Source organism: Anarhichas minor, unplaced genomic scaffold (genome assembly GCF_050575085.1).
Source record: "Anarhichas minor isolate MPS153535 unplaced genomic scaffold, ASM5057508v1 ptg000070l, whole genome shotgun sequence".
NCBI classification, from domain to species: domain Eukaryota; kingdom Metazoa; phylum Chordata; class Actinopteri; order Perciformes; family Anarhichadidae; genus Anarhichas; species Anarhichas minor.
Window position 1 is genome coordinate 353,644 of NW_027466516.1, and position 13,480 is coordinate 367,123.

Genomic DNA, 13,480 nt, shown 5'->3' on the forward strand with positions numbered 1-13,480 from the left:
CTGATCACATCTTTATGGTTCTAATAGAACACGTATGAATGTTCTCTGATCACATCGTTATGGTTCTAATAGAACACGTATCAATGTTCTCTGATCACATCTTTATGGTTCTAATAGAACACGTATGAATGTTCTCTGATCACATCTTTATGGTTCTAATAGAACACGTATGAATGTTCTCTGATCACATCTTTATGGTTCTAATAGAACACGTATGACTGTTCTCTGATCACATCTTTATGGTTCTAATAGAACACGTATGACTGTTCTCTGATCACATCTTTATGGTTCTAATAGAACACGTATGAATGTTCTCTGATCACATCTTTATGGTTCTAATAGAACACGTATGAATGTTCTCTGATCACATCGTTATGGTTCTAATAGAACACGTATCAATGTTCTCTGATCACATCGTTATGGTTCTAATAGAACACGTATCAATGTTCTCTGATCACATCGTTATGGTTCTAATAGAACACGTATGAATGTTCTCTGATCACATCATTATGGTTCTAATAGAACACGTATGAATGTTCTCTGATCACATCTTTATGGTTCTAATAGAACACGTATGAATGTTCTCTGATCACATCTTTATGGTTCTAATAGAACACGTATGACTGTTCTCTGATCACATCTTTATGGTTCTAATAGAACACGTATGACTGTTCTCTGATCACATCTTTATGGTTCTAATAGAACACGTATGAATGTTCTCTGATCACATCTTTATGGTTCTAATAGAATACGTATGACTGTTCTCTGATCACATCTTTATGGTTCTAATAGAACACGTATGAATGTTCTCTGATCACATCGTTATGGTTCTAATAGAACACGTATCAATGTTCTCTGATCACATCGTTATGGTTCTAATAGAACACGTATGAATGTTCTCTGATCACATCGTTATGGTTCTAATAGAACACGTATGAATGTTCTCTGATCACATCATTATGGTTCTAATAGAACACGTATGAATGTTCTCTGATCACATCTTTATGGTTCTAATAGAACACGTATGAATGTTCTCTGATCACATCTTTATGGTTCTAATAGTACACGTATGAATGTTCTCTGATCACATCTTTATGGTTCTAAATGCTCTTAATGAATTAATGAACTGGTTATTAATACTGTTGATAATCATCGGTTTGGTGTTTTTCTGCAGGACCTCTTGGGGACCTCTTGTGGACCTGGTCCGGTCAAGTCCTGATGATGTGGACCCTCACTCTGCTTGTTTCCATGGTGACGCCGTGTGAAAGAGTTGTGAATGAGTCGGTGGGAAAAACCCTCTCTGTCTCTCACTGTCTGTCTCTCTCTGTCTCTGTCTCTCTGTCTCTCACTGTCTCTCTCTCTCTGTCTCTCACTGTCTGTCTCTCTCTGTCTCTCACTGTCTGTCTCTCTCTGTCTCTCTGTCTCTCTGTCTGTCTGTCTCTGTCTCTCACTGTCTCTCTCTGTCTGTCTCCCTCTCTCTCTGTCTCTGTCGCTCTCTCTCTCACTGTCTCTCTGTCTCTCTGTCTCTCACTGTCTCTCTGTCTGTCTCTGTCTCTGTCTCTCTCTCTCTCTCTCTCTCTCTCTCTCTCTCTCATTGTCTCTCTCGCTCTCTCTCTCTGTCTCTCTCTCTCTCTTCACAGTGTTTCTCCCTCGTTCGCCCCTTGTTGTGGTAAACAAGCCTGTTAGACCACGTGACCCCCCCCCCCCCCCAGTCCTCCTTCACTCCTTTAACTGGGAACCAGTTAATGGGATGGCTGGTGGGTTACATAATGGGCTCTCTCCTTTTTGGGGGATGTGGAGGAGGATAGGGGGGGGGGGGGGGGTTGTGGTCTTTTGTTGCTGTGGTTCTTGTTCGGCTCCAGTCATCCAGAGATGACTGGAGCCGTTAACTGTTAACTGTTTCTCTTCAGCTCCACGTCCTGGTCTGGATTCTGAACCAGGAGACAGTAAATGCTGGTTTCAAAGGATCTGGATCAGCCCTGATCCTGAGGTTCACCTCATGAACCAGGACAACTGGGCAGAGAAGCCTGAAGTGGACCTGGACTCCTCAGGATATGAGGTGTTGAAAGTGCCACCTCAACCGACAGAAAGAGAGTCATGTGACACCTTGACCCATGACTTTTATTTTGAAAAGTCTACGCAGACAGCTCAGACAGGATGTGAGACTTTATGTTTTCTGTAAACATAAAGAATCACAAATAAAGATGAAATCAGCTCAGACCTTTCAAGTGTGTTCAGGTGTGTGAGGTGGTCACATGACTCGTGAGACAGAAACAGGATTAAAAGTGTTTAATCTGACCTCTGATCAGCTGACAGATGATGTCAGTAACAACAGAGAACGTGTTCACAACCTGCCGACAGATAAAGTAGATAAAGTAGTTAAAATAATAAGAGGAGGGAGTTTATTTAAATTCAAGGTTTTACATAATCACATAGTAATAATAATAAACATTATTTGTGTTGCACCTTTCATACGTTCAAATTAAAGTCAGCAAAGTACTTGTTTGTGAATATTTGAAGTAACTAAATAAACGTTACCAACACTTTTTCTCATGTCGTCATGTCATTTTTAAACATATTGTACATATTATAAAAGTTACAGTTTAATACTTTTTTCTTTATTTATGTTCCTTGACTTTTATTATTTTCTCTTCTTCAGCTTCACTAGAGGCCGAGAGCTCAGAGCCGTTAGTTGTGATCATGTGACAGGATGTTGGTTTTATCTCTCTGGGCGTTGACGTGGACATAATTATGACTCTGGTTATCACTGTGGCTGTGATGATTACTGAGGCTCTGACACATACAGATTTACTGTAATGTCATGTTTCATCAGAGCACACTGCAGGACCGTTAATGAGAAGAAGTCACACTTCAGAGGATGTAGTGTGTTCATAACTCATGGTGAGGATTCTTCATCAGACAGAAGTGAGACAGGAAGAGAACGTAGAGCACAGAGACAGATGTTACTGTCAGATTCAGGAAAAGTATTGTGAGGGAACATAGAAGTATTGTCAGGGAACATAGAAGTATTGTGAGGGAACATAGAAGTACTGTGAGGGAACGTAAAAGTATTGTGAGGGTACATAGAAGTATTGTGAGGGAACATAGAAGTGTTGTGAGGGAACATAGAAGTATTGTCAGGGAACATAGAAGTATTGTGAGGGAACATAGAAGTATTGTGAGGGAACATAGAAGTGTGAGGGAACATCGAAGTGTTGTGAGGGAACAGATGTATTGTGACGGAATGTAAAAGTCTTGTGAGGGAACATAGAAGTGTTGTGAGGGAACATAAAAGTATTGTGAGGGAAGATAGAAGTATTGTGACGGAACATAGAAGTATTGTGGGGGAACATAAAAGTATTGTGAGGGAAGATAGAAGTATTGTGAGGGAACATAGAAGTGTTGTGAGGGAACATAGATGTATTGTGACGGAACATAAAAGTATTGTGAGGGAACATAGAAGTATTGTGAGGGAACATAGAAGTATTGTGAGGGAACATAAAAGTATTGTGAGGGAACATAGAAGTATTGTGAGGGAACATAGAAGTATTGTGAGGGAACATAGAAGTATCGTGAGGGAACATAGAAGTATCGTGAGGGAACATAGAAGTATTATCACAATGATGATGATGATGATGATGATGTCATTTGATGATGATGTCATCTGATGATGATGTCATCTGATGATAAACAGGTGTTCATCACTGCAGGTAAACACCAGGTTGATTCAGACAGCTGATTCTGTGATGTTCTGTTGTTTCTCCACTTTGAGGCTTTAATTGGATAATTTCCTGGAAACTGAATTTTTATACACAACAGAGTGAGGAGGGAGACCAGGGTGAGTGAGAGAGGAGGGAAGGTGATGGTGGTGAGGAGGCCCTGGTTTCTTTGTGGCTCCCACAGAAACATCTCCAATTACAGGACAAAGGCGACTCATTCAGGCCAGCAGCTCCAACACTGCAGCTTTGCATTTCTAATGAGCACTCTGCTGAATGCTAAGAGGCCTCACACCCCCATTACTCCCCCATCCTCCCCCTGTACCCCTCTCTACACCCCTGCAGTCGGACATCCAGGCTGGGCCTCCTCTCTTATGTGTCCACACTGTACGGTGCAGCAAGTATTCAGATCCTTTACTAAAGTAGAAGCACTAATAACACACTGTAATAACACTTTGATCTGATGTGAACTTTATTTAGAATATGACTAGAGAGTTTATTGTTATGAGGAAACAAGAACGACCGGGTTCATGTCAGAGAAAGCTTGTGTTCAAGGTTAAGTTAAACCAACACAGCGTCTCCAGTGCTACCCGTGCTAACATGCTAACATGCTAACATACATACTAGCATCAATGAGTTTGAAGTGTGTAATAAAATAATATTCTGACAGGTAAACCACTGAGAGACAAAACTGACTTTTAATCTTTTATTTCCGGCTGTGTCAGCAGATTACCTCACTGAGCCCCTCAGGGTTCTGGTTCTTGTTGTCGTGGAGGGAAGTGGTGGAGCTATATGACCATCTGAACGTAAAGTCTTCAGAGACATACTATAATGTGTTAGGACGATGTATTGTTATGCAGATGATACTCAATTATATCTATCGATCAAGATGAAACCAACCAGCTCGCTAAACTTCAAGCAGCCTTAAGGACATAACAACCTGGATGAGCTGCAACTTCCTGATGTTAAACTCAGACTAAAGTGAAGTTATTCTACTAGAAACCAATTATCTAATGATATAGTTTCTCTGGTATCCAGCAGCACCGTAAAGAATCTCTGAGTTATCTTTGATCAAGATTTATCTTTTAACTCAGATAAAACCTTTTTTCACTTTCGTAACATTTAATAAATCATACATCCTGTCTCAAAGAGATGCAGAAACATGAGTTCATGCATTTATTACCTCTAGACTAGATTACTGTGATTCCTTATTATCAGGCTGCTCCCAGAAGTCTCTTAAATCTCTCCAGCTGATTCAGAATGCTGCAGCTCGTGTACTAACAAGAACTAAGAAAAGAGATCATATTACTGCTGTATTAGCTTCTCTGCACTGGCTCCCTGTAAAATCTAGAATATAATTTAAAATCCTTCTGCTCACCTACAAAGCCCTGATTGGTCAGAAACTATCATGTCTTAAAGAGCTTATAGTACCATATTACCCTACTAGAGAGCACCATCATATCTTAAAGAGCTTATAGTACCATATTATCCTACTAGAGAGCACCATCATATCTTAAGGAGCTTATAGTACTATATTACCCTACTAGAGAGCACCATCATATCTTAAAGAGCTTATAGTACTATATTACCCTACTAGAGAGCACCATCATATCTTAATGAGCTTATAGTACCCTACTAGAGAGCACCATCATATCTTAAAGAGCTTATAGTATCATATTACCCTACTAGAGAGCACCATCATATCTTAATGAGCTTATAGTACCATAGTATCCTACTAGAGAGCACCATCATACCTTAAAGAGCTTATAGTATCATATTACCCTACTAGAGAGCACCATCATATCTTAAAGAGCTTATAGAACCATATTATCCTACTAGACAGCACCATCATATCATAAGGAGCTTATAGTACCATATTATCCTAGTAGAGATCACCATCATATAGTCACAAACCAGGCCGAACGGCCATGACAAAAAAGGGAGACGCATTCAATGAAACAAACCATAACCGCAACAGAAACCAAAATGGGTGTCTCAGGAAGGAGCGAGCGACTAACTGCGAATCCAGAGGGTTTTTGTACTGAGTGCTCTGGCACACAGGGCCAGTGTTGCAAATGGCCTCAGGTGCTTCCACTCTGCCTGACGACCCTCTGCCACACCCACCTCCACACCTGCAAGGAAGGCAGCCAAACGAACAGGCAGAGAGGGTCGTCACAATATCTTAAGGAGCTTATAGTACCATATTACCCTACTAGAGAGCACCATCATATCTTAAAGAGCTTATAGAACCATATTATCCTAGTAGAGAGCACCATCATATCTTAAGGAGCTTATAGTACCATATTACCCTACTAGAGAGCACCATCAAATCTTAATATCAAAGTTAGGCCTGGCTCAGGTTTCTAGTTAGGGCTGGCTCAGGTTTCTAGTTAGGGCTGGCTCAGGTTTCTAGTTAGGCCTGGCTCAGGCTTCTAGTTAGGCCTGGCTCAGGTTTCTAGTTAGGGCTGGCTCAGGTTTCTAGTTAGGGCTGGTTCAGGTTTATAGTTAGGCCTGGCTCAGGTTTCTAGTTAGGGCTGGTTCAGGTTTATAGTTAGGCCTGGCTCAGGTTTCTAGTTAGGCCTGGCTCAGGTTTCTAGTTAGGGCTGGCTCGGGTTTCTAGTTAGGGCTGGTTCAGGTTTCTAGTTAGGGCTGGTTCAGGTTTCTAGTTAGGCCTGGCTCATGTTTATAGTTAGGCCTGGCTCAGGCTTCTAGTTAGGCCTGGCTCAGGTTTATAGTTAGGGCTGGTTCAGGTTTCTAGTTAGGGTTGGTTCAGGTTTCTAGTTAGGCCTGGCTCAGGTTTCTAGTTAGGCCTGGCTCATGTTTCTAGTTAGGCCTGGCTCAGGCTTTTAGTTAGGGCTGGCTCAGGTTTATAGTTAGGGCTGGTTCAGGTTTATAGTTAGGGCTGGTTCAGTTTTATAGTTAGGGCCGACAAGGTCTAACAGAGTCTAACAGAGCCTAACAGGGTCTAACAGAAGTTAAAGTGTGTGTTTGTGGGTCCGAGTTGTTCTGCTGCTCGGTTCCTCTGGTTCCCTCCAGCCGTCGTCATGGTGACGCTCAGCTATGCAGAGTCTGAATACAGTCAGCAGAGGAAAGAGGTCTTTGTTTGCCTTCTCAGACCCCCCCCCCCCCCCACCTCATCTCAGCTCCATTATCAGACTTTCAGCGCCAAACTGGAAACTGGTCATGTGACCAACAACCAGTATGTTCCCAGTAAGGTTTCAGTGTCCACCTCCCGTCTTTAAACATGTTTCCTTATATATTCCCAGTTAACATAGAAACAATATACTACTGGGATCATACTGGGAATGTATCAGAGTTATACTGGCACCATAGTGGAATGAGAGTGGAATCTTACTGGAAATATATCGGTAATGTGTTAATGATATTATAATGGAATCATTGTGGAATAATGCTGACGGTATAATGGGAATGTATCAGGGCCAAATTGGGAATACGATGAAAATACACTATGGTCATACTGGGAATATATGGAGAACTGGATATACATTAAATATAATGGGGAAATATTGTCATACTGGGAATGTACTAAAATGATACGAGCACAATAGTGGAATAAAAGTAGAATGTTAATCTGTTAACCAACCTACCACCCAACAAGCAACTATCCACCCAACCAATCAACCAACCAAAAAAAGAACCAACCTACCAAACAACCAACCAATCAACCAACCAACCTACCAACCAATCCACCAACCTACCAACCGACCAACCAACCAACCAACCAACCAACCTACCAATCAACCAACCTACCAACCTACTAACCAACCTACCAATCAACCAGCCAACCAACTAACCCTAACCAACCAACCTACCAACCAACCTACCAACCTACCAACCAACCTACCGACCAATCAACCAACCTACCGACCAACCAACCTACCGACCAACCGACCAACCAACCTACCAACCAACCAACCAATCAACCAACCTACCAATCAACCAACCTACCAATCAACCAACCAACCTACCGACCAACCAACCAATCAACCAACCTACCGACCAACCAACCAACAACCAACCAACCTACCAACCAACCAACCAATCAACCAACCTACCAATCAACCAACCTACCAATCAACCAACCAACCGACCAACCAACCAGCAATAAGAGCAAAAGTCATTGTTTTTATCGGCATCTGAAATTCACAGAAATTAAACCACTTTTGTTCTGAAAATACCTTTATTTTGAAAACCATCAGTATTCTTCTGCTGCGGTACATTGTGACATCACAAACCTCCTGACTCCGCCCCCTGCTGACCTCACAGGGATGATGGAGGTCAGGGGTCAGAGGTGAGTGGGGAGGGGGGGCAGCTAGTTGTTTCCCACACAGGAAACAAAAGTAGTGAAAATAATTATATTTAATAATATTTATAAAAATAACCAACAGAAAAATGATAATATTTTTTTTTTGGACATTTTCTTTGTTTTACTGCATGTTTATTATTAATATTGATTTGTTTGTAAGGCATGAACATTTGTGTTTATATATTCTGTTTTTATTTATTCTTTATTTAGTTATTTGTTCTGAGAGGTTTTCAGTATTTTGAAGAAAATCAATAAAAATGATCAGAATGAGGTTTGATTATAGATCTCTGAATATTAGAATAAACTGTCTGTGTTTCGTTTTGAACATTATTGAACTGATCATGAAGATAAAAGAAACACAATAACGAGAGGAAGAGGAGGGGGGGAGGAGGGCAGCCCCCCCCCCCCCCCCCCCTCCCCTCCTCCTCTTCCTCCTCAGAGGCTCCGCTGCTGTCTGTCTGTCGGACTCTTCTCTGGACTCTGAAGGTAAAACTCTTTCATCTTCATTACAACATGTTTATTCTTTTCCCGTTAAAATTCATCTGAAGCCTCAAAGAAAATCTGAAGATTTGTTTTAATGTTTCAATCAAATTCAATTTGAGTTTAAATCCGCGGAACGAGCCGCGATCAGTTTAACGGCGGCGGGATTACCGGAGAGAAAAACAACGAAAGACGTGATTATATCTATATTAATAATAACAGTAATAATAATAATACGAAGGAGATGAAGTCTCGTCTTTTACTCCTTTTTGCTGTCGAAAAAAACCGGAATGATCGAATTTTTTAAGAATATTTCAATGTGAATGAAGTAATAAATAATGGATTAAAGTGAACAAAGTTCACAGAAATAATCGATTAGTTTATGTTTATGTGTGAAGATTTAAAATGAGCTCTTTAATTTACTTCTCTTAAGGAAACTTGAACGTTTCTAAATGAAAGAAAGTTTTAAATGTCTTTATTTGCTTATTTGTCTGTTTGTGTATTTGTTTGTTTATTTGTTTGTTGTCTAACAGCTGATCAGAGATCAGGTTTGATTTGATGACTTCTAGTTTCTCTGAACTTTGTCCTCATAAAGACACAAACACATTTTCTGTAGAAACACGTTGATCCATTGAACAGTTTATTGTTTACATTTATTTATATTGATTTATTTTTATTGGATCACGTTGACGAAGCTTCAGCAGTTTTCTTTTCATTCTCTAACAATCTGAATCCGTCTCTCTGCAGGACCATGTCCCCCAGCAGCAGCAGGACCTGGTCTGCTCCCCTTCAGGGTCTCTGCCTGACATGAAGGACTGTAAAGGAGTGTGAGGACCCAGCGCCCCCTGCTGGACCCTGCAGACCTCCTGCAGACCTCCTGCTGGACCCTGCAGACTTCCTACTGGACCCTTCTGGACCCTGCTGGCCCCCCTCTGTCCCTGAAGGCCATGGCTGAGCCCGACTACTCCGACCTGATCGCCAAACACTACAACTACACCGGAAAGTTCCGCAAGACGCAGCAGGACTCGGGCCTGAAGGCCGACTCGGTGGTCTTCATCATCGTGTGCTGCTTCATCATCCTGGAGAACATCCTGGTCCTGACCACCATCTGGAGGACCAAGAAGTTCCACAAGCCCATGTACTACTTCATCGGGAACCTGGCGCTGTCGGACCTGCTGGCCGGCATCGTGTACACCGCCAACATCCTGCTGTCGGGCGCCAACACCTACAAGCTGACGCCGACGCAGTGGTTCATCCGGGAGGGCAGCATGTTCGTGGCTCTGGCGGCGTCCGTCTTCAGCCTGCTGGCTATCGCCATCGAGCGCCACCTCACCATGCTGCAGATGAAGCTGCACAACAACGGCAACACGTGCCGCGTCTTCCTGCTGATCAGCGCCGTGTGGATGGTGGCGGCGGCGTTGGGCGGCCTGCCGGTGATGGGCTGGAACTGCATCTTCAATGTGACGCGCTGCTCCACCGTGCTGCCGCTCTACCACAAGACCTACATCCTGTTCTGCACCACGGTGTTCAGCGTCATCCTCATGGCCATCGTCGTGCTGTACGCTCGGATCTACGCGCTGGTCCGCGCGCGCAGTCGCAATCTCGTCTTCCGCAAGGCGACCAACGGCCGCGGCGGCGCCGGAGGCGGCGGTGGCGCCAACGCGAAGAGCTCGGAGAAGTCGATGGCGCTGCTGAAGACCGTCATCATCGTGCTGAGCTGCTTCATCGCCTGCTGGGCGCCGCTCTTCATCCTCCTGCTGCTGGACGCCGCCTGCGAGACGCTGAGCTGCCCGATCCTCTACAAGGCCGAGTGGTTCTTGGCGCTCGCCGTCTTGAACTCCGCCATGAACCCGCTCATCTACACGCTGACCAGCAACGAGATGCGCCGCGCCTTCCTCAAGACGCTGCTGTGCTGCACCGCCTGCCTGAGGCCCAACGCCAAGTTCAGCGGGCCCATCGTAGGGGCGGAGTTCAGCCGCAGCAGGTCGGATAACTCCTCGCACCCCAACAGGGAGGAGGCGGAGTATTCGCCGAGGGAGACGACCTCGGGACGCGTCACCTCGTCCTCCTAAAGACGACGCCATCACGGACCTCACGGCACTTATGAGACTCTCAAACTGGTTCAACTGGGACCAGTGACCCTCATGTGGAGAAGCTCACAGGACCATCAGCTGGATCGGCTCCTGTGGATCCTGGTTGTCCAGGTTCAAGTGGACCCTTGTAGAACCAGAACCAGAACAAATAGAACCTTTGTCTCTTCTTCCCTTAAAACACTTCAAGATTCCAGGTGCTGGTTATGTGACCTCAGTCTTCTTCGATGGTCCCGAGACGACACATCAGATTATCTGAACCTTTGATCAGGTTTCTGCATATTTAGTGATCAATATTTAATATTTAACCTTCAGCAACAAGTTGTTTCTATTTAACTATCAACAGCTGTCTTAGTGCATTAATAATAATAATAATATTAACTAGATTCATATAAAGCTCCGTCCATGTAATCAGGTGAAGAAGAGGAAGAGGAGCTGAGACTCTGACAAGAACCTGAACTTCATGTTTTTGGGACAACTGTAAACGTTAGAAACTGTTGGTCAGAATGTATTTTCTACTTCCTGTCTGTGTTGTTGTTGTCAGTAGCGACGTCAGTGTAGTCGAATTAATTTATATTTGAAAGCAGGAAAAAAACATTTTGTTTGTCACGTCATGTTTATTTTAGTTGAGTCGTGTTTCAGAAGAACGGAAGCTCAAACTATCAAATGATTAAATGAAGAACAATAATTAAAAAAATAATTTAAACATTGTTAATATTTCAAAATGATGGAAAAGTTATTAAAGTTAAATCCATCTCAACATTTAGATTCAAGGTTTATTCTCGACCTGAAAAACAAGAATCTCAGGTCCATTTAATAGCTGTTCAGGAGCTTTTGATCATTTCACATGAACTTCTTCTGCAGATTTCAGAGTAAGGAACGACCTTTAAAGTCTTTAAGACCTCCCCCCCACCTCAGAACTACATGGACCCTAAGAACAGTAAGAACTGAGAAAATGTTTTCAGAATGAAGTCAATTCATCATCATGTTTATGTTTTGGTAGCACGGGGCTTCCGTAGCTCAGACTCAGTTCTCTTAACCCGTTAACTGTTCGTGATCCGTCTGTTTAACTCAATGTTGGTTCATTAGAATTTAATAAAGACAGAAATAGAAACGCGGCTGTTTCATACGTTCCACAATAAAAAGGTTTAATTTGAATAAAACAGTTCAATAACTAGAAGGTAGACGAAGACATGAAAGAAAGTTAAAGTGATGAAGGAAGGGGAAGAAGAAGTTAAAGTGATGAAGGAAGTGGAAGAAGAAGTTAAAGTGATGAAGGAAGTGGAAGAAGAAGTTAAAGTGATGAAGGAAGTGGAAGAAGAAGTTAAAGTGATGAAGGAAGTGGAAGAAGAAGTTAAAGTGATGAAGGAAGTGGAAGAAGAAGTTAAAGTGATGAAGGAAGGGGAAGAAGAAGTTAAAGTGATGAAGGAAGTGGAAGAAGAAGTTAAAGTGATGAAGGAAGTGGAAGAAGAAGTTAAAGTGATGAAGGAAGTGGAAGAAGAAGTTAAAGTGATGAAGGAAGGGGAAGAAGAAGTTAAAGTGATGAAGGAAGTGGAAGAAGAAGTTAAAGTGATGAAGGAAGTGGAAGAAGAAGTTAAAGTGATGAAGGAAGTGGAAGAAGAAGTTAAAGTGATGAATGAAGTGGAAGAAGAAGTTAAAGTGATGAATGAAGTGGAAGAAGTTAAAGTGATGAAGGAAGGGGAAGAAGTTAAAGTGATGAAGGAAGGGGAAGAAGAAGTTAAAGTGATGAAGGAAGTGGAAGAAGAAGTTAAAGTGATGAAGGAAGTGGAAGAAGTTAAAGTGATGAAGGAAGGGGAAGAAGAAGTTAAAGTGATGAAGGAAGGGGAAGAAGTTAAAGTGATGAAGGAAGTGGAAGAAGAAGTTAAAGTGATGAAGGAAGTGGAAGAAGAAGTTAAAGTGATGAATGAAGTGGAAGAAGTTAAAGTGATGAAGGAAGTGGAAGAAGAAGTTAAAGTGATGAAGGAAGTGGAAGAAGAAGTTAAAGTGATGAAGGAAGGGGAAGAAGAAGTTAAAGTGATGAATGAAGTGGAAGAAGAAGTTAAAGTGATGAAGGAAGTGGAAGAAGAAGTTAAAGTGATGAAGGAAGTGGAAGAAGTTAAAGTGATGAAGGAAGGGGAAGAATAAGTTAAAGTGATGAAGGAAGGGGAAGAAGTTAAAGTGATGAAGGAAGTGGAAGAAGAAGTTAAAGTGATGAAGGAAGGGGAAGAAGAAGTTAAAGTGATGAATGAAGTGGAAGAAGAAGTTAAAGTGATGAAGGAAGTGGAAGAAGAAGTTAAAGTGATGAAGGAAGGGGAAGAAGAAGTTAAAGTGATGAATGAAGTGGAAGAAGAAGTTAAAGTGATGAAGGAAGTGGAAGAAGAAGTTAAAGTGATGAATGAAGTGGAAGAAGAAGTTAAATAAAGTGGACGGCGTTTCGATGGCCGGCTCCACTCGTTCATGTCAAACACATGAAACACATGGTCAGGTTTGAGGGACCGCAGTGCATCCTGGGGATTTTTCTGTGGGTGGATCAAGAGATCCACATGAGTCCACATGAGTCCTGAAACCGGTTCCCTCCTTCAGATAAAGTCAAATAAAACAGCAAACATAGTGAGTCAGAAATACATATTAGTTCCATATTATCTTCACAATCTAGTACAAAAACATCCATATGCTGTTTTTTATTGACAAGAGATTTATAATTATATATATCTATATATAAAATGCAACCATCAGAGTCCATCAGACTGGATTTGGAGGATCAGGTCTTCAGGTCTGTGCTGCCTCTCTGCGGTCACAGTGAGAAACCATCAGTCAACAAAGAGTTCATGTTTAAACCAGACAGAGTCAGACTGTGTCAAGTAATC

General features: G+C 42.2%; 1 protein-coding gene across 1 annotated transcript; it reads left to right on the forward strand.

Moving 5' to 3' along the window:
- Nucleotides 1-9,470: 9,470 nt before the first annotated feature.
- On the forward strand, nt 9,471-10,595 carry s1pr1 (sphingosine-1-phosphate receptor 1). Its single transcript, XM_076079099.1, has one exon. It carries the CDS (start codon nt 9,471-9,473, stop codon nt 10,593-10,595), a length of 1,125 nt encoding a protein of 374 aa, XP_075935214.1.
- Nucleotides 10,596-13,480: the final 2,885 nt, after the last annotated feature.